This window comes from Centruroides vittatus, unplaced genomic scaffold (genome assembly GCF_030686945.1).
Source record: "Centruroides vittatus isolate TY-2023 unplaced genomic scaffold, ASM3068694v2 scaffold_1047, whole genome shotgun sequence".
Taxonomy (NCBI): domain Eukaryota; kingdom Metazoa; phylum Arthropoda; class Arachnida; order Scorpiones; family Buthidae; genus Centruroides; species Centruroides vittatus.
In genome coordinates, this window is record NW_027122669.1 from 388,351 (window position 1) to 411,600 (window position 23,250).

At 31.0% G+C, this 23,250-nt stretch overlaps 1 protein-coding gene across 4 annotated transcripts in view; it reads left to right on the forward strand.

Annotated features, from left to right (window-relative positions):
* The first annotated feature begins 1,020 nt into the window (after positions 1-1,020).
* The window catches only part of LOC136986472 (nuclear receptor coactivator 5-like), a 39,546-nt gene continuing 17,316 nt past the window's right edge, over positions 1,021-23,250 (forward strand). Inside the window, exons 1-7 of one of the 4 annotated variants that reach the window (XM_067284000.1) lie at positions 1,021-1,112; positions 9,081-9,292; positions 13,428-13,535; positions 14,511-14,604; positions 16,454-16,546; positions 18,033-18,143; positions 19,910-20,011. In XM_067284000.1, the coding sequence (XP_067140101.1) occupies positions 9,109-9,292; positions 13,428-13,535; positions 14,511-14,604; positions 16,454-16,546; positions 18,033-18,143; positions 19,910-20,011 (692 nt within the window). In that variant the 5' untranslated portion in view covers positions 1,021-1,112; positions 9,081-9,108. The remainder of the gene's footprint in view (positions 1,113-9,080; positions 9,293-13,427; positions 13,536-14,510; positions 14,605-16,453; positions 16,547-18,032; positions 18,144-19,909; positions 20,012-23,250) is intronic. The other 3 variants (XM_067284002.1, XM_067284003.1, XM_067284004.1) reach the window with 3 other exon arrangements.

Sequence of the window (23,250 nt, forward strand, 5' to 3'; positions counted from 1 at the left end):
TCGGGGATTGCGATGCTTGCACAAAAGATAAAAAAGGAACTGGCGTTCGACTGTTCGTGCTCCCGACGGACTCCCTCGGGAGGGGAGCCGCCGGTAGGCCGCCGATTGTTTAACGTCACTAGTTATTGATTCACGGTAGTTCTTGAACAAAAGGAGAAAAAGGAAGTGGCGTTAGTGCAATTTCTTGCCTTTCAGAGTGCTTTTTTAAAAATTTGTTTGCAGACTTTACCGCGAGATGGCAGCACTAACAACTACGGTGCCGTCTGCATGAAAGCATTATAAAAGCACGATAACTTAAAAACTAAGATAACTTTCTTATTTTTTTTCTCCGGTCCAAAAGAAAACTATCGTTGAACTCGTCTCGGTCCCCTCAGTTCAGATATATACTCAAACTCCCGAAATTTCATAGGTGGTAATCTATAGTATCCTAAACCTTTATAGAAGTCTGTTTGTCTTGTATAATTTTGAGTATTATAACCTTTTTATATTAATATCAACTGAACAGGAACTATTCCGATAGTCCGATTGGTTATTTCATGTTAATTACTCATCTAATCGAGTTTTGATGTACACCCCTTTTGTTAAATGTATAGTACTACATTGATACCTGAATATTTGTGTTTATTATCACTGGTGTGATAAGTCCTTATTATCTACCCCACATTAGTAGATATTTAATTAATTTAATTAAAACAAGAGCTAAAAGTAATTCTTTGTAATAATTGAGCCGTTTGCAGGTCAAATCGACTAACTCCATTTGTAAATCTTTAATATAATCGTCATTATTTTCAATTTTATATATCGTTATATTAAAGCATTATATAACGTTATATAATAATACATTCTGCAATGCTTATTTAAAATTTAATAAAATTAATTCGACAGACATTTAAAATATCCGTGAACATTAAATTAATAAACGTAGATATTTTTAACTTCCGAATTAATTAATTTCGTAATAAAAAACTAATGGCTATTTTAGTGCTATAATTTTCACCATTTGATAAATAACAAAAGGAGTAGCGCCATGTTGTTAAGTCCAACCGATTAACGAATTTGTTTTGTAATAAATGGTGAATTTTTATTTTCGGAGGAAGTTTTCTGCAGAAATAGTAAGTCAAACGTATATTATTATTATTATTATTATTATTAAGATTTAAGAATATTATTCGCTTCCGTCGGATATAATCTGTAAAAATGAAGCGTGGCGTTAGTTGCACTCTCGTTTTTAATCTTCGTTCGCTTCTACGCTTTGATATTTCGGTAAAGTGGCACCGAGAAACGAGAAAAACAATCGATGCCAAGCTTTCAATTTAATCATTCCGTGTTAATTTACTCGGATATTGTTTTACTCGATAAATTTAACTCTATTATTTATTTGACAGACACAATTGTTTCCAATTGATAGAAGGTGTTTTGTGTGTGTATACGTCCATTGGAAAATGAACTCTTAATGAGGGATTTGTCACCCCCTAGAGTTATAGACCTTACCTGTACGCGCGGTTTTACTACTTTTTACAGTGAACCGGTGTACTGCCTATTTTCCGTTCTCTGTGTCGGTTGAGGCTTATTATTGCCCGCCTTGACCGATGCTCTGCGTGTGGTCGTGCGCTTTGGTGCTCGTGCCTCGGCCCCTGCCTCTCTGAACCGACGTCGAATACTCGGTGGAGGGTCGAGCGGGCTACTTGGTGTCGGCATAGTTTTTTCGACTAAATTGGATCCAATTTGGTATTTCATTTGTTCAAAAAATTGATAAAGGTGGTCTTCTCTACTCCCTGTTTATCACTATTTAATTCAAGTTAACAACTGCTATTTTACAACTGGTTAATATTAGACAATAATGAGTAAAATTGCAAAGCCATTTTTGGGACGAGACTGTGTCTCAGAGACTCTGGGCTCGACTGCGCACCATTTTCTTGAAGAAAACAGAAAAATGAGCACTCTCCAATGAGGAAAAGTTGACATCGGTACTCGGGGTCCTCGCGTAGATTATGGTGGGCTGCATTGTCACAGGCCTGTTCTTGGCTACAGTAAGTGGGAAGATATTTGTACCCAAATTGTTCTGATGTTGCTCTTGTCGTTTTGCCATTCTGCGAAATGACGAGAGCAAGAGAATACACATGTTTGTCAAAATTTGATTTTGCAAAGTTTGCATTTCAAAATTCCCAATGAGCAATGCATGCACAAATCTCACACTAGCACCTGTTTTTAGAAATAGTGTCTCCATTTTGTATTTTTATTTTGACTCGGTTCTCAGTCCTATGACTACCTACAAGTCTGGTGTTTTTTATCTGGCGCATGATTTGGGTACCAAATATTCTTGTGCCAAATTGCAACTCCTGACATGTACTCCTTCGTACCTGTAAGGTGTCCAGCCGTTGACAGCAGCACGATTTTATAGACAAGACATAGTCTCATCAACAAACACTGTAAAAACCTAAGAAACCAGCAAGAAAAATGTACACAAAGTGCTAACACTTTTGCTCGCATTAAACGGGCATTGTCAGGCAACAAACTGTTTGTTACCTGATGATGCCTGTTTAACATGGGTGCACTTTGCGTATAATTTTCTCACTGGTTTTTTAGGTTTTTGCAGTGTTTATTATTCACTATTTAATTTTTTATTAAAATTTTAAATTAAATATACTAAATTAATTAATGTGTTTAACAGTGGGTGAAGTTGAGGAAATAACGTTTTCAACCTGGTTAACGGATGTAGACGGATTAAGTAAGTGATTCCATTTTCGACTGTTGAATGAAGATGATCTGTAACCAGGTTGAAAATGTAGATGTTCTTTCAACTTCAATTAGGATCAATTTTGAATGATTTTGTTCATTTCATTCAAAAGTTTCGCATAAGTAGCATATCTTGCTAATAGTAATTGCTTTCTTTTAATAAAATTTCTTGATAAATGGCTATAATTAGCATACATCATTATATTAGATAGTAAATCATGATTAATTTTGCATTCAATATAATCATCTAACCCAGATAATGCCATTTTGTGAAGGCATGGCATCCCTTTATATTTTATGGAAAAATTTTTAAAAAATTCATGTTTTCTCAGTTCAGGAATCTAATATTTGTGTTTTGGCATTTAATTTAGAAACATTCTGTATAACAATAGTTAACTCAAAAAGTTGTTTATAGAAAAAGTCTAAATTTTATATATTTTAAAGCGACTGCTCCATTTTTAGAATATACAATTAGCTAATTTACAATTAGAATGTTTGTGATGCACATATACATGTAACATCAGAGGCAACAACACACACATTTTTTCCATTCAAGGCAAACATTATTATGTAAATTCAATTAAATGATGCATTCATAAAACTTTTTTATAAAGGTATTTTACATAAAACAAAAAAGCAAACCAGGTATTTATAGAAATTAATGTTGAAAATTTTAATAAATGACATCACGAATAAAAGGAATGCTAATAACTTTGTTAGGAATTACTGTAATTTAAAATTAAATTCTTGGTAGTAAGATTAATTTATATTATAACATTTATTATTTTTCATTAGTTGTTTTTAGTCTGTGTAACTTATACTGTGTGTGCAATAAATCAGTTTACATTGATTCCATTTAATTGTTATAAGATATGTAATATCATATAGCAATTAGCTGGAGATTTCAACATTGATAATATTTTTAAAAGCAGTATCAGTGATGACAGAATTTTGAATAATCAAAAATCTAGTGTGACAATTCTGTCCTTAAATTACATGCTTAATTAAGCATAAAAATCCAAAAAGATATTACTCAAAATTCTACAATATTTTAAAAATAATAAGTTACAATTATCTTATATAATAACATACAAAAACCTGATTCGGTTTGTAGTGTTATGTAAATAAATAAATCCGATAAATAATTTAGTACATAGGTTGCCTTTCAGCGGCGTTGTGCCAAATTTAAGTTATAGTGTTATTCCGGGTGTCAATGTGATTTTACCAGTTTTGTTATGTATATTATCAAAATTGGCCTGGTTATAATGGACTTCAAAAATATATAATTTTGAAATTAAGTTGTTAATTGAATTATGTTCTTACATGTGAAGCATGTATGTACACAACACTGAGCATAAATGCATGCGCTGCAATATAAATATACAAGCAAGAGATTTGTTTTTAATGTCCCATAGCCTACACTGAACTATGGCTTCCATTTAAATGTGTAATTAATAATTAAAATATAATTTTTACTACATTTCTACTCAGTGTGTCACTGAAAATTATCCTGCGTGTTACAGTTTGCTGACTCCTGATCCAGCAGATCATTTGACACTATAACAAATTTTTAAAATATACATCCAGTAAATAAATAAAATCTAAATTATTTTTAACCAAATATTATAAAGTTACTATTGGCTCCTCTCCTGATAACTTTTGAATGCTCAAATTTGGCATTTAATGTCCTTTTGCTGCACATTTTACATCAGCATTGCAACTTATATTGATTAAATAAGTAAATAATAATAAATTAATAAAGAATAATTGATGGTAAGGCAAATAAAATATAAATGTAATAAAATGCACATGAACGTATTTAAAAAACAGGCAGACAATAGTCAAATTAATTCATTGTTTGGACTTTAAAATTAGTTGACTTATATGGTGATCTATGAGATGTCGAAGATTGTGATTTCAAACCTCTTAATGCATCAAATCTCAAAAATAAAATATAGATTTTGGATTTTTTTTTTGTTATATATTTGATATTTCCTTGTGATTATATTGTTTTTCTGTAAAAAATTTGCTTCTATTTAAATATTTCTCCTCATAGTGTGTAGATAAGGGAATACCTAAGTCATGATATCATGGAAAGTGCATATTTTACCATCTTATGCAAAGTACTATGATTTTTAGAATTTCTATTGATTTTTAATTACACTGATTCAAGAAGATTTAATCTACATCTTGTACATTTACATTATAGATGTCCAATGCTACTCCTACATAGATCCTTTCATATAAATAATCTTATTATATATCAAACAAGATTATTGACTACAGTGTTGATGTTTTTTAGGTAAAAACAGCAACAGATTTAGGGAGGGCATTTGCCCCTCATTGACACATTTTTAACCTTTCAGCAGTGGGAGTCAGGTATGGTTCTATCCCTTAGTAGTGGAGAATATACCTGGAAAATTTTTAAAGTATTTTTTCACGCAATTTTTTCATTTCTGTTTCGGAAAAAGTATTTGTAAACAGTTATGTCTAGTAAAGAAAAGTCTTTTTTTATTGTTACATAATTCATTTTTTATGTGAATTTTTTTTTGCGGTAGTTTTTGGCGATACCCTCCAAAAGAAATTAGCGGATATATACGTCCCTCACCACTGCCACACGAATGTCCTCGACGTATATATACGTCCCTCACTGCTGAGTGGTTAACTTTGTATAAAGGTTATAATTATCAGTTATCCTGCTCAAACAGTAGCAGTATCCATCAAACATCTAGTTGGTCACCAATTCAGATATTAATTGAGCTGTTTTTCATTGGTATTCTAATGAGAACTAATGCATAAAACAAGGTTTGGCTGCTGCCTAGATTATATTAGTTTAATTTTTTACTGAGAGCCACTCATGGTACGAAGAATGAATATTGTGATGATATCAATTTTCAATAGATAAGAGAGAAATTATGGTTCGTATGATATTTTTTTTACTATTTTTTTTCAATGATGCTGGTACACGTGCATGTGTATCTCAAGTTTTACCAAATGAATCGATATGAAATTTCGTATTTAACCTTTTTTACATCAATTTTATCAATTTTCGATATTGATCAATCGATCGAAAGTGACACTTTACTAGTAGTGTTTCTAATATTTCAATATATATACAGCTCTTCAGACTTGACCAATTACATTCAAATTTAGCAATTAATTATTTTTTAACAACTTACAAATGTTTAAAATTGAATGACAGTTTGCTCTCTAGCAGTTGGTTATTTGATGGCCACATCTGTTTATTTTTTAGCTGTTTATTAATACGTATTCCTTGATTTTATTATATTTGTACTTTTTTAAAATTCTGTCATTATAATTTGTAATTAATATAATAAATTCATCCTTTTTCTGCTTAAACATAGGCGATTTTAGAGATCCTTAGATTTCTGGCTTCAAACGTTTAATAGGCGTAATGTGCAAACAAAACAGCAATTTCAGTGGATACACTTTTATGCATAACTAAATTATAAAGTTAAAGCATCATCCTGTTGTAAAATTGCTTAAAAATGTATTAAAAGGTTTTAATATTGCTTGTAAAATGATGCATGTTCAATACCGACCAACCTCTCATTTGTTTTATTTTTGTTTGTATTTATAAGCATGCAGAGATGTAAATTTTATTGTATGATACAAATATACACAGTCTTAATTTTACATGTTTAATGTTTGTAGCTTCACCTACTAAATATAAGTCTGGAAACTATATGCTGTACTGATGTAACTATTAATTTTTCTTTTGTTTTTTAGAATTATTGCAGAGATATTTGCATATATTGCCAAGGTGATACTGATCACCTTGGCAATATATAAGTATCAAGGACATGTATCACGTGATAGCTAGGTGTACTAGTTTAGAAAAACTTCGTTAGAGTTCTTTTGGTGTGTCTACTATTTTGTTTGAAAAATTTATCGAACTTATTGGGACCATTCGATTAGATTGGCTCATATTTTGATTTGTTTTGCATATCTGATCATTCGATTTTGCCCAGAGGGGTCATCATTTTTTTTCCCTTTAAATGCATGTGCGAGTGTAAGAAATATTGGGAAACTATCCGCTATTCTGACGTAATTATTAATTTTCTTTTGTTTTTTAGGTGGGTGTTTATTTTTTATACAAGTTGTTTCTTATATTTTTGGATAGTTCTCTCCACAATTTTGATTATGTTATTTGTTTATAATAATATTATAACATTTGTTTTGTATAATTTGTACAATATTACTGTAATGTGTACTATATATGTAATGATTAGTTGTATTTCTGTATTTCCCACGTCATGGGTCAAACCAGCATGATTAAATAAATAAAATAAAAATAAATACTAAATATAAGTCCATTTTTAATTTTTAAGCACTAAAACACACCTAATATTGCATGGTTTTTTGTTATTTTTTTCTTGCGATTGGCTTCAGCTGGCCAGTGAATGTGTAAATAATGGACACCTCAGAATAGTGATGGTCAATCCAGTTCCTCTTCTGAAACTGTCTGACAGCAGGTTTTGAAATAATTGGGTGGGGAAAGACTTTTGTTACCATCCTGTCTATACATTTATCATTTCTAAATTAATTTTTTTCTGTTAATAAAAACAGGCAGTAGATGCTGTAGCATGAAACTATGAACAACATATTGCCATTTTGTAAATTTGGAGCTATAAAAAAACATATTGACATAAATTCGGAGCTCTTGTTTACAGAAGAGTAGACGAATGTTTATCAGACTTAAATGAACTATGTCACAAGCTACAGTATCATGATATTATTGAAGGAAGAGTCTGCGAGTACCTTTTGATGTGATGTGACTCATCTGATATCACATCAGAAGTACTGATATTAAATAGTTTATACATAGCCTAGTCTAAATAAAAAAATAATTTTGCAACTACTTCATTAGCACACGGATTTAGAATGACAAGTATTTGAATGCTATTGTTGTTGTTGAAATAAGAAAAGGCCACCCACCCTATTAGGTTATTACAGCAATATTTATTCATATAGTATCTAAACATGTTAATGTGATTGATTAAATAAAATTTGAGTCATATTTGTAAGATACTAGAAACTTCTCTCTTTACCGCACGTTTATGATATGATAGTAACGATGGAAAGTTTACCGCATTTAAAATCTTGTTTAGCTTTAATTTTCATTATATTTCCTTAATTTTATTCCTTCATTCTGTAATTAAGTTCTATTCTGGTTAATTTTATTTTAATTTAGATTTAAACTATTGTCTTATTCTACATCATTTGTGTTGGGTTGGTTGTTTTTGCATGTGTGAAAACTTAACCATGAGGGGGTGCGTATATGTGGGCACGAGATTTGGGGACGTCTCTTGTTCAGGTCAGTTGAATGAGCAGGACGTGACTGGAGTCCACTCCAGACTATAACAGTTTGTCAACCAATTTGTAGTTCTTTGTGAGAGATTAAATGGGAATTTTGCAATAAGAGTCTTTACACCCTAAGATCCTAACAATTTGATATTCTATTGCAAGAATTTTCTGTAACCGTAGCTGGCCTAAGAAGATTGAAAATGTTTTAAAATATGTAAAAGTCGTGTAGATTTCTAACTTTATGAATAATTTCTAATTATATAGTTTTAAATATTAAATAAATTTTTCTCTTTAGGTAAATGAATATAATTATCGATAATCATCCAACTATCAGCCAAATTATACATATTATCTCGAGATGTTTATTTTACATTGTAATTAAGATGGTTGATGATGATGATAATAAGCACAGAGCCCAAATGGTTAGGAATTGAAAGTTGAAATTTGGCACACAGTTAGGGTACCTCATGAGAATGTACACTAAGAAGGAATTTTTGGAAATTTTACCTCATGGGCAAGAGAGAGAGGGTTAAGGATTACCCTGAAGAACTCGGCTTCTACTGTACTATTTTAGATGAGATTTTTTGTGTTTTCCTGTGAAATTGAACATATTTTTGACCCATCTGAAAATTCTCTAATTAGTCTTAGATGAGGGAGAACATCATTCTTGCACCCGGTGAAAATGGGTAAGATTGGTTATATAAATAAAAGGGTTATCTTACGTAAGGGTTCACCACACCAAATGACCAATTTAACACATTTTAAAAATTCTTTATTCCTCTACTGTACATAGTTTAAAGAATTTTTAAAATGCATTAGATTGGGCACTGTGTGATAAACTCTTACGTAAGATAACCTTTGTAAATATGAATCAAATACTACAATATAATATAGTAGAAGGGTTAGAAGTGCAAAATAATCTAATAATCTTAATTTTTGTCGTTATTTTTTGCCCGAGCAATGCCGGCTCATCTGCTAGTACATATATAATTATTGATCTTTTCTTAAACTTTTAGAAAAGAAATCCGTTAAATAAAGGCAATAATGAGCTTTAAAGGAAGGGAAAGAAGTGGTAGACCAGAATCCGATCGAGATTCGGATCACTCTTCTCAAGACGGTGCTTTCGATAAAAAGATTCAAAGCTCGAGATTATATATCGGTTTCCTCAGCGATCGAGTAACAAAAGCCGATTTAGAAGAAAAATTTTCAAAATATGGAAGAGTTTCAGGTAATCAAATATTGAAAATTTACATAAACGACAACCTTTAATTCAGTTGTTAATTATAACTAAATAATAAAATAGAATCACATGTGTAAATTTAATTATACATGTGGTGTCCTACTTTGTAACCACTTGTTTTTCCCCTCATATTTCACACCTAAAGATGGCTGATATATATATCTAAAAGTGTTTTTATTTAATTATAATTAACTGTCACGTTAAAGATTGTCGATTCTGTTTTAGTTATCCAGTTTTAATTTTTTGAATTATTGAAAAATTAAACTCAAGCTCTATTTTCTCAGTAGAAATCATTACTGAAGTAGTAATACATAAACAAGTTTTTTTAATCTGATTTTTTTCTTTCTAAAGATAGTTTAATTAAATGATTCGGGAGCATTAGAAAGTGAGTAGTTTAATTTCTCAACCCATGGAAACGTTTTAGTAAAATTTTTTTATGTTTAAAATTTAAATGTTTTGGATTTACATATATAAACACCTCTAAGCCCATTACAGTAGTTATATTAAAGCCAAACAAATTCTGGAATAAATTGGGCTGTATTACTATTAATAATTAAATACTAAGTAATTTGGCAGTAGAGATAATGTTAAGTGCCATCACTTATTAAATTTAATAACTATAATTAATTAATGTTTATGAAATAATTTAAAAATTCTGCAAGAAAAGAATCTGCCTGGAGCAGGACTTGAATCTGCAACAGCCACTTACTGTGCAGATGCATTGCTAGTTACACTAGTTCTGTCCAATCCCTTGCCTCCAGACATATTTAAATTAGATATAATCATACTGGTTACTTATGGTACTCGGCCAGCTATTGCTTTATCTCGGCGTGGTGTATATCTACGTATGTAAACATCTCTAAATCTAATTTATGCACTTGTTTCTAATAACCATCATTCTCAAGTTATAACCTTAATACGAAATCAAGCAAGAGTGTTAAAATCATGTTGAACTAAACATTTGTTAGTAACAAATAGAGTTACATTTCCCGGTCCTTTGCTTGTCCCGGGATTTCGAGAAAAAAGTGATCCGTTTCTTGGGATCCCAAGATATACTTAATTGTTTTTAAGTAATTTAACACATTCTGCAACCTCCATAATAATAATAATGCTGTGTAAAAATATATATTGTTATTAAATATGTATTAAAAACTATCTTTGAATTACGTAGGAATTTTTACAGATAGAAAAAATTTATTAAACTTTGTTGGAAACTGCTTACAACGATAAAAAAAAAGCCTTTGAATTGAGTTGAAAATTTAAAGAAAAAATGAATTTATATCACAATTCTAACTTAGAAAGTAATTTTTGTTTTTCAAATAAAACATAACACAAAATATTATTGTAAATTTTTATAATAAGATTTTAAAAAACAAAGATGGTCAATACTCTGATCACTCAATCTGGTCCTTATTTTAGTAATGAAAAGTTCTGCTATCGAGAATGCCCTTTTTTGATTTAATTGATGTGGGTAGAATTGTCTTTAATGCATTTAAGAGAAGACAGATGTTACGTGTTTTTTTCACCTGTAGCCTTGAAGATTTGTAGTTCGTTTTCGAGATTGTAGTACGTCTTTTGCCATCTAGTAGGCCTATTCTTGATTTGTCTACCTCGGCTGCTTTACTTGTGGCATCAAACTTATAGTCCAGTAATTCGGCAGTTTGTTTGGCTTTAATATTCAGGTTTACAAAGAAAAACTTTGTACTTGCATACTTCATACTCGTTCATATCTTGCCAAATTTGCACAACCTGGCATAGTCCAGTTATTGAAGCTACTGGGCATGGTTAAAAATTAAGACAGTATCAACACAATTATTCAAGATATTACAGGTTCTGACAAGTAAAGAATTTCAGAGTCTTGCTATAAACAGGCTACATATTGATTATTGACAATGTGTGACATGCCATAACAAGCAAAAATTTAAAAAACTAATAAGCAGGCTTAAAATTAATAAATACAAATGTATACTGACAGTTCATGTGTTAATTATACCAGGGATGCACAACCTTTTCTGAAGAAGGGCCAGGTTAGGATTAAGTTTACTGACCAGGGGGCTGGACCATTTTGCAACCCTCTTTGTTGACACAAGGAGTCTAATTACTTTAGCCGTGGGCAGTGTTGATAATCATTGGAAGTTTGACTTGACGTAGTTTGAAATAATTATTAAATCCAAAACTTTTTAGTGCAATTGGCTTTCTTTTAGTCACATGACTTTATTCCAGCTATTAATTTTCTTGGTTTGGTCCACTGTAATAATTAAAATTCTTTTCTGTTGTTAGTCTGTGGAGAGACTTTGTTGTAAATAATTGGTTGTTATAGCTTTTGTACATTCCTTTTTGAACTCTGATTGGCATTTTCTAGTTTGAATGACATTAGGTTGACGAATAAGCATCTTTTCAGAAAAGATTGATTCAAATTCGACTATACCAATTCGAATCTAGAATGTAAACAAATGCTAAAAAATTGTTATTTTCATGGTTTTTCAGCACTATCTTCACCTATTTTTATGTTATTTGACGCTATTTAGACGAATAAGCAAGTTTTCTGAAGCATAAAATTGAAAATATTTTCTGCCAAAATATAAACTTCCTGATAACATTGGAAATGACATTCTAACATCATTTTATTCTATTTGATTTTCTAAAAATCATTATAATACTATGTATTAGACATAAAATATTCAATATCTAAACCAGAAAGTGTGTTAGCTAGAAATAGAAGAACTTCAACCCCACATTTCTGACCTCAGGGAAAGTCATAAAACAGTTGGGTGCTGATGACTTTGTGAAAGTAAAAAACTTCTATACTTAGAAGCTTCAAAAGAAGGGATTTGGCTTGTGCCGTCAGCGGGCTGCATAAACATTGAAAGGGAACCCCATATGTGGCCCCCAGGCCGCAGGTTTTGCATCCCTGATTATACTTTCTATTTGCAAAATTTCTTAATTTTAACACAAAATAAGAAAAAAGTGAACTTTTAAGAAATTTGCAGGATTTCCTGGGTTAAAAAGCAGCTGGGATCCCATTAGAGAAACCCTAATAACAAAGAATTGGTGGCTGAATGGCCAAGTGGTTAGGTTGGCAGCCAACCACGCTCGGGATCCAAGATCAAATCCAGACAGGTTGAAACAAATCCCAGAAATTTTTCCAGTAGGTAGTCAGTCTTCGTATGTCTGGCCTCCACCATTTGGGCATCCCATTGTGAACCTGGTTGAACCTGTAATGGCTTGCTAAAAAAAAAACCTTTCTTAATACCTATAGGGTAAAAAAGTTAAAAATAATAATAAAATAATGAAGTATTGCTAAAAGGAATTTGATCGGTTACATTATAACAAAATAATACAAAGCAAGATATAACTGCATATAGCTTTTCTCAAAGTTAATATCTAAGAGTTAAACAAGCAGTTATTTATTATGACATCATCACAAAGCCGGGCTGCAATTTTTAATTATATTTTAAATTAATTTAAAATATATGCTCTCCACCTCAAATTTTTAATGGCTTGCCCTTGTATATCATACTTTTCCTTTAACAATAGAATTGTGCCTGTCATCTATATAGCACCTTTCAGGGAAAAATTTTTGGATTAAAATAACGCAACTTTTAGTGTGCATCGGAAGTTTGTTTATAGTTAATCAAGGCTTCCGGTCTCCAAGCTTTCCATACTTGGTCTCGATTTTTGTCTGTCTAACTCCATTCTTGAGATTAATGAATGCCAGACAGATGATGACAGTGTAAATGTATAGGTCTGCAGTTTGAAACCTGCAGTCCAATAAAGTGTGTTGAATGTTGCATTGTTTTTTTAAATAATAATAAAGTGAAAAAGCTACCCAATTTATTTCATTGATAGTTGCTTTCAAATAATAATCTCACCCAATTCCCAAAGTGTAGATATAATAGATGCCCTCTAAATAAACAACACAATTGCAGGCTGAAAACATTAAGAGACAACGTTTATTAGAATAGATGTATTATGTCAGATAGTTCTGTATGGAGTAAATCTGTGCAGTTCATAAGTCTTATATTTTGCACTTTTACTGTAATATATGCAAAAAAAGAATGTCATAACATATATTTCATTTCATGAAAAGATACTTATTGTACATTTATTTATTTTAAATCAGGTGTAAGTATGCAGAAAGGCTTTGCTTTTCTTCAGTTTGGTCATGAAGATGAAGCAACTGAAGCAATTAAACAGGAAAACGGTGCCATGTTTAAAGGAAACAGAATTGGTATGAAATGGATGATCTATCATTTTTTACTAATATATTATTACATTATTAAATTAAATAACTTTTAAATATAATAGTAAGCATGAATAGTATAACTTTAAGAATAGCAAAACTAAAATTAGTATTCAAAAATTCTTACTTTTGTGAAAAAGTAATGGCCTTTTAAAGTTTCACATTATTTATAATGTAATGTCTAATGTTGGAAATAACCCATAAGTAGGGAAACATGGAGAAATATCTTTTACAAAATAATAATGTCTCAAATCAACAAAAGCACAAATAATGAAGCTGAAAATACTGTTTCGTGGCATTATGTTCTTGTCATTTTTTGTCTTTAACCCTTGATCATTCTATGTCAGATGATTCTGTTTGAATTAAAAGTACTCACACTTTACAGAGGAAATATACTGTCTTTTGGTGTTAAATTTATTTCCTTCATGATTTGAATACATGCAAGTACTTTGGTCATTTCAAAATGTCATCCTCACATGAACAAAGAAAGTACTTTGTGCACCTTCTCAAATGAATCTTCAATTCTATTTTATTACAGAAAAACTTGAGATTTTTTTCCTTATTTCATCATATTATTACAAAGAAAAAGCAGTTTACACTATCTATTGTACTTGACCTTTTTGAACTTAAGACACACTTTAACAATCAGGCAAAGATTGCAGTGCTCGTCTTTTATCAAATATTATGGACCAATCAACAGGTTGATGTGGAGTTTTCTTTAATACTTTTTCTACAATAGTTTACTGATACAAACTGCTATGCATAATGAACAAAAGGACTGAATGAGAAATATTTGAAAATACTTGCTTTGCCATTTTTTAAAAAATAATTTGAATAACATTATATTGTGTGGTAATGCTATTTAACAAAACTTTTTTATGACAGATTATTAAATAATAACAGTTTTTTTTATTTTTGTTTTATGATAGATTTATTAACAATTGGAAATAAAAATAATTTCAGAAGTTGCACATGCTTTTGAAAGTAAACGAAGGTCGGGACGAGGCGGTCGCAGATCGTCTCCTGTAGGAGATCGAAACTTCAGAGACAGAGGCCGGTAAGATTTTTATAGAATTTTTAATATGGTTTGTCATAATTATTAAATATTGTGCAATTAAAAGAAATGAGATCTTATTATTTTATGTTTTATTATTTCTGTATTTCAATTGTAATCTGTCTTAATTCTCAAAAGATTACAATGATAATCAGTTTTAACTGGCTGATCAACTAGTTAAATATTTCTTTGACCAGTTAAAAAATAATTACTTAATTTAATTAGTATTATAAATTGAAGATAATTTTACTTTGTATTAATATCCTATTGAATGTTTATAGTATGAATATTGTTCAATTGTTGATGTTAACTAATATTTGTGAGGAATTTACAGATGTCTGCCAGCTAATATTAAAGATCAACCGTGTAAAATTGTGATTTTGGTGCACTGGATTAGAAATAACAGCTGCAATTGGTCTACTTCTGAGTCATATCATCAAAATTTAAATAGATATTAATTTTATATTAGTACATAGTGTTGTAATCTATATATTTAACTAGCCATATGATAAATCTGAATTAATTATCAAACAATAGCACCGATGAATTCGGCACTATCGTTTGGTTATTAATTCTGGCTTTGTTTACTATGTAACTATATTAATTTTATTATATATATACAGTCGAGTCTGCATAAGTCGACACCTGGATAACTCAACACCATCGGTTAAGTAGTCAGTTTTCTGTGGTTCCGGCCGACTTACATAGGCATTAATGTTAAAAAAACTCCGGTTTACTCGACACCACTGGATAAATCAACATACTTTAGCTGTCCCACACTCCGATAAGTCGTCACCCCTCCCGAAAAAATGAATTCACTCTGCACATGTGGTGCGAACTCATTTTTTTAAGGCAGGGGAGTCGATTTATTTATTAATATATAACTAATATATTTAATAATATAATAATACATTAATATTATTATTAATATATATATATATACATATACATACATATTAATAAAAATGCCTTAACATTTTGTATTTTTACGTATAAAATAATAACAGATAAACAAAAAGAAAATATACCATGTACATCAATGTCACATCAGAATCCAATTTTGCATTTTCTTATGCCAGAGGCATTAAGAATCCTTAGTCGTTACTTGCCAACAGTTGACAATTACAAAGATGATGTTTTCAAGGCGTTCATGATCATTGAAAAAGAAAGTCGAGATGGTTAAGTGCTCAAAACAAACAACAATAAACGAATTTTTCAGTTTTTAATCTACATAGGAATTGTAAATGGAGGACACAATGTATTGTAAACCTATACTACTGTATAATGCACTACTGCATTTTATTAATTGTAGTTTTGTGGTTTTTTTTCCAACTTTGCTTTAGTTGTCACATTGGATAACTCGACACATTTTCACTTCCCCTTGGGGTTTCGACTTATGCGGAGTCAACTAAATATATATATATATATATAACTGTTAATGTTTTACATATTAAACTTCTTCAATTTCAAAAGCCTGCATTTATTTATGATTGCAAGTTACAAATTATAAATAATATTCTGTATTATAAATCATATAATGAAAGATTCTTTTCATTATGTGATTCATAATACTGCTACCATTTAGTGCAATGGTGCACAGATTTAGAGAATTATATTATATAAAAATATAATTCTTTATATTTATGCTATATTTATTAAAAATTAATATATTTCTTTATAATGAATTTTAACATCTATAATTTAAATTTAGTTTCCCAAAATTTCGTTTTAAATAACTACTTAATCCTGTTTTAACTACTCATTTCATTTATCTATTTCAAATAAATTTTATGAGTATTTATAAAGGATATTAAATGCTTTACTTATTTGGATTAATTTATTTTATTTTCAGCGATTTTTCCCATGATAGTCACAAAGATGGACGAGATAGATCTCTTATACGTGGTGATGATCGTTTTCGCGATAATTATAGGAAAGACGATAGGTAAAAAAAAAGAAAAACTAATTTCAATTTTGGTTAATCACTTTTAAATTTTTAATTTGTATATTTTCAATTAAAATTTTGTAATTTTTTTTGTTTTTTTACTTATTAGAATTTATATTTAGTCTCAAAAATGCATAGAAATATATGTACTAATTTAATTATATAACTTTAATGAGGCTGTTAATCACTTAATATAGATAAAAAGTATTGTTATGCACATATTCATATTTGATGAGTTTTTCAAACTGAAAAATATGAATTTAGATATATCACATAAATCAGCAATAATGGGATATGAAATGTATATATAGTAGAACTCTGATTATCCAAGGTAATATGGATTGATACTACCTCAGATAACTGAAAACTTGAATAAAACATATGGCCATAGCAATTTTGGAATAAGAATTATGAACATAAAAGATTTATAAGTATCACTTTTAAACCTATTTTTATTACTATACAATTAATATGTACAATAGTTTTGAGAACAAAAATGTGTATTATTATGGTTACATTTTAACTCTTGCTGTGTTACTGGTTTGGTATTTGCATCCATTTCATATTTTTACCAAATAGGCTTCATCTTGTAAGATAGCAGATACCATACATGAAACTTGGGCACATATTCTGGTTGTCAATGTAAGTTTCCAAGATTGGAATAAAGGTCCCCGTAGTGCCACAGTGTGTGTGAAGAATTTTAAGAAAAATTACTAGGCCAGATACAGTTGAGATTAAAAGTACTACAGTATGTGTTTGCTCAGTGCATTCATAGCAGTGTATACACAGATTTGCCTTGGCTAATTAGGGCTCAGATAACTGGAGTTCTGCTACATTTAAATTGAAATCCTTTTAATGATGTGTCAATATGATTGAGTTTTTATGACTTCAATGAATACTTTGATAAGGTTGTACAAAACTCTGCACCATCCTGTAAAAGTTTGACAAAACTTGCTTCTTTGAGAGTATCAAAGAAATGTTTTTGACTTTCCTGTATTCGTTGTTTGTTCAATGTTAATTTAAGTTTACTAAACAGAATGATATTAGTCCTGCCTCATTTTATAGATGACTTTATTCTTGACTGCACGGCAAACTACTGATGAACATTATTCACCAGATCACTTCTATTGAATGTCTTCAAAATGCTTCATTTGTCTCTAATCAAAATTTACACTGTTTATTATTGACTTGTATAGGCTTTTGCATTACTCTGTAAAGTAAACAAAAGTGAATTTTCAGTCTGAAAAATTATCATTGATAATTACATGAATAAGTTTCACTCTTTCAGAAATATTTGTGGCTTTGGTTCATTTTGCTGCATTGTAGAAATATTAGAATTAAATTATGGCTTTACTATAGAGAATTAAGTTGAAAATTAATTATAAACTTAACATTTTTCTGATTATTTCTAAAATGTTTAAATTTTGTAATTTTATTTAAATTAATTTAATCAGTAAATTTTTAAATTATTCCATTTTATCTTTAGATATCAAAGGAAAGACGTTAAAGATGATAGTAGGAATTTTGATTCTGGTCGTGATTATTTCCGTCGAAAATATGAAGATACATATTACCGTGATAGAAGAGATAATTTAAGGTATTTTTGAAATTTAACACTTTATTAAATTCTTCTCTTTGTGTCTTCAGCATTCACTCTCTACCAGGTTGTTCAATAAGTTTTGTCGTTCAATAGGAGATGGCGCTATTAGGTTTGTCGTTTTATTACTCTAAAAATAGTACTACTTTTTTATAAACACGTGTGAAGTTTCATGTAGATCTGTCAACTCATTTCTATATTTGCAGCTGTTCAAAGTTGACGTGTCAGTGTATTTTTTTACAATGGAAAAAATTGAATATCGTGCAGTGATAAAATTCTTATTTTTGGAAGGTGTAGCACCAAAACAAATTCATGAACGATTGGTAAAAGTGTATAAGGACTCTTCACCTTCAATTAGAACAGTAGAAAGATGGGTTGCTGAATTTAAACGTGGCCGTACAAGTCTTGAAGACGATCCACGTGAAGGACGTCCAAAAAGTGCATCAACACCAGAAATCGTAGCAAAAATACAGCATATGGTTTTGGAAGATCGTCGATTAACTGAGAGAGATTTAGTAGAAGCCCTAGGGATCTCATTAGGCAGTGTGAGCAATATTTTGGCTGATGTTTTGGGTTACAGAAAGCTGTGTGCACAATGGGTGCCGCATTCGCTAACTATGGAGCAAAAACACATTCGAATGCAACTTTCTCAGCAACATTTGGAGCGTTTTAGAAAAAATAAAAAGGATTTTGTGCGTCGTTTCATTACTATGGATGAGACTTGGGTCTACCATCATGATCCTGAATCAAAACAAGAGGCTAAGGAGTGGTGTGAACCCAGTACTTCGGCTCCGAAGCGAGTTAGGGTCCAGAAATCGGCCAAGAAGGTGTTAGCATCAGTTTTTTGGGATGCAAAAGGAATTTTGTTCGTGGATTATCTCCAAACTGGTAAAACAATCAACTCAGACTATTATTGTAATCTTTTGGACCAGCTGGATATAAAAATTCGTGAGAAAAGACCTGGTTTACAGAAGAAAAAAATCATTTTTCATCAAGATAACGCACCCTCTCATACAGCTCAAAAAACCATCGCGAAAATCAGCGAATTAAAATACGAATTGTTGCAACATCCTCCCTATTCGCCAGATTTAGCTCCCTCTGACTTCTGGCTGTTCTCACATCTTAAAAAATTCATGCGTGGGAAACGATTTTCATCGAACGAAGAGGTAATAGCAGCCGTGGAAGCGTATTTCGACAGTCTTCCGGATTCTCACTTCAGGGATGGAATCCATAAATTAGAAGATCACTGGAACAAGTGTATTGAAGTTCAGGGAAATTATATTGAATAATAAAATGTATTTCAAACCATAAAATTGTGTTTTTTTTATCTAAATTCTTCTCTTTGTGTCTTCAGCATTCACTCTCTATTAAATTCATTAAAACATTCACTTTTTAATAATTAAATTAATGTGATTTATATATGAATTTTACACACACAATGCTTATTCATTTAGTCTTTAAGTTTAAATTCTGTAAATGTGTTTTACCAGCTGTTTAAACCTGAAGCTGGCTAATTAATGTAGTTGAAAACATTTGGTTTTTCTTTTTTAAACTATTGTAAAACACTAAAGGTTTCTGTTCAGCTTTTTCTTTATCCAATTTGATATAAATTTGGTTTCGTTACATTTTTAAAGTTTGAATTTTAATATTAAACTGAAATTTCTCTTAAAGATGAGATGCTAATTGTTATAAAATTATAAAGTTGTATGTAATTAATACATTTAAATTACTCATGAATATATATAGCATTGTTTTTGCAATTTCAGAGATCCAGGAAGTGATATCTTGCATTCTTATTACAAGGATTTAGTATTAGATCCAAAAAGACCCAATGACTGTGAAATTATTGTAGTTGATAAAGCATACAGGTAAGTAATGTTTTTTGTATTACTGTAAATATTAAACAGCTTAATAATTCATGTTTATATACTGGTATATCTTCATTTGCAAACTGTAATTTGTTCTTGAAAGTTTTCATAAAAAATGAAAATTTATAGATTGAACACCCAACTTTCATTTTTTTTTAACAGGAAAAATTATATTTGATTTATGAACTTAAGAAATTTCTCATTTTCACTAAAATATGTTAGTTAATATCCAAATTATCAGCATTTGGAAAACATCCTTTAATATGTTGCAGGAACACAACTAAATGCTAGTGCAGTTGACATTATTAAGCTGCATTTTGAAAAAATTGTAGACCTATAATGTCTACAATGTTCTCAGGATTAAAGAAAGACAGACAGATGAATTGACAGACAGTGATGTCTGTCTTTCCTTAATCTTGAGAACGGAGTTAGTTAGATGAAAGATGAGATCTGATATGAAAACCTTAGGGGTAGTAGGCCCTGATTATCTATATACGAATGTCCAATACAAACCAGAAGTCATTCTACTTTAATTCAAAAGTTTTCTCCCAAAAGGAGTTTGCTAACTTGCATGACTGCATTGTTAAAGGAAAAGTATGATGTTCAGGGACAAACCACTACTAATTTGAGGTGGAGAGCATATATTTTAAATTAAATAAATTAAAAATATGATTAGAAATTGCAGCCTGGCATTTTGACAATGTCACAATAAATAGTTGCTCATTTTACATATTTCTCATTTAATAGATGTAAATCTGTTTTGAAAGGATCTATTAGTGTTTATGTACTGTAAAAGTTGTATAATAGTAAAAACATGATGAGGATTTACTTAAATTTATGTATCCTGAAGACAAGTGCAAAAAAAAATTTTGTAAAGATTTTGTGATTTTTTTTTTTTACAATAATTAAAATATTGTATAATGCAGTTTTTCAATATACTGATGCGAGGACATTTTAAAATTTTACATATTTTAGGTGTGATGCATATATAAATACTGTGATTTATTATAAAGTAAGAATTGGTAATGGTTAGTCTCTGCTGAATATACAGAATTACAGAGTAGGGGGCTGTCTGCTAGACAGCCCAGCGAAGGATGGGAGAGGGGTATAGGTGGAAAGTAAGGAAGGAAGGGAGTGGGAATGGGATCTCCTGAGATCTTACATCGCAATTATTATGAAAAACAGTAATAAAATACAAAGTGCCAATTTGGCAGAGATGAATGTTGGTACACTTACATACAATATATGCAATCACTACAGCGAGTTACATAATCCAATAATCTTTCTTACAATAATACATTGTAAGAAAGGAAGTAATACAGGAAGAAAATGCATGTACAAGAAAGATTAAAGCTGTAATTTACAATGAGAACAAAACAACAAGAGTTTAATGGCTAGTACATGCATACACAGTATGCTGTAAACCAATACATGAACGTGTACAATGAAATCAAATTGAAACAGAGGTACATTACACAGTACACAAGAAAGACACATTCACATACCACAGAATGTGAGAGTTTATAAACTGTCCATGGTACCATGATTTATTTAAAAGTTTTTTTATTTGTTTTATATTATACTGGTATTTATCTACATTATATACCATTAGGAATGTCTCAATACCACAAAAGTATTGGTATTAGTACCATGACTAGTTTTAAAGTATCAATACCGGTATTGGTATCAGTGTCCATGGTCGAGAGGCCAACAAGCTTATTTCGCTTGTCCCTAAATAGTGGGGATAGTATCCCGCTGTTGTAGTTCAAGTTGCAGGCTGTGCTGAAGTCTGTGTTGCCCGGAATATGCTGCAGGATTCGACAAAAGTCACTAGGTGCCGGTAAGTTTTCTTGTCCACACGGAGAAACTTGAGTTGGGGTGGCCAGTTTTGGCCCTTTTGTATACAGTAGACAAATAAGTTGTGCCGTTTTGCATCGTAGTGCGGGCAGTCAATTAAAGTATGAAACACATCCCCCAAGGAGACACCATCACAGTCACAGGAATTGCAGTTGCTCTTCCCAAACCGATGTAGATGATAAGGGAAGTTCTCATGCCTGGTCAGACACTGGCATAAGGCCAACTTCCTTATGTCTTAAGAGGATGGAGGTGTTTAAAGGATCATTATGCACTGGATGGGCTGTAATTACCTCAGAGAACCAGAAATGGGAAAAAACATTCTAGTAGGGATGAAGGGGCGGCATAAGCCAAGCACCCAGCTGGGCTGGGGTGACCCTGAGGAGGCAGCCATTTAAATGGGAGGCTGTCCTGGCAGCAGGCCAAACCAGATGTGGGGAGGTTCTTAAATGCATACTTTCTTTCCAACTCTTGAAAGGATGTGGGACACCCGTGGAAGGTTGGAAGTGGCCTCAAACCCTTCTTTTTAATTTTTACTTTATGATGGCTGAACAAAGAGTGTCAGTGCATGCGACTCTGTGCTCTCAGCAATATAAAGTCGAGAATCCCGAACAAATGGGAGATATTAAAGGGCTGGGAAGATATAAAGAGGGAGAAAGTGGTGTATCCAGCAACACAACAAAAAAGTGCCAGTCTGCAAGAAGTGGAACACTAGCAGAAAGAAAAAGGCTGCTAAGTTGGATTGCAGCCAGTTGTTGAAAGGACTGAGGAGATCATTGATTTATCCTCTGACTTGTGCCCTGAAGGGGCTGACAAGTTCACCTCACTGTATTGAAAAAAGATTGCTAGTTATGAGTTATAAAATTGCTACATAGTAAGATGCTCTGTGTCAAAACAGATTATCTCAGTGCTATGATCTCCAAGAAGAAAGGCTGATAACACAATTGTTTATTGAGTTAGTGTTATAAAAATCTCTTGTTAACTTTGTGTATAAAGGCTCTGATATGTCGTAATGTTTTATACACACATTGTAGATTTCGTTACAGATTATTGTATATCTGATATTTTTCTCTCTTATATTTATATACTGTATACACCATGCTGGGGTGAAGTGATAACCAGCTGAGAACCATGGAGGGCTGTGAATCCCCTGTTGGCACCATGATTGTATCTAAATTATTAACAATATTGGAGGTGAAGATTGGACAGAGGTCTAGATAGTGTTAATTATAAATATTCACGTTAAAAAGTAGTCCAATAGATAATTTGTTTTATTCTCTCTCCAAATACAGAAGGTTCATTACAGATAGCCTTACGTGAAGTTCAGATTGTCAGAAATATATCATTTTTATAAAATTTATGAGGCTTTTTTTATAATTGATATT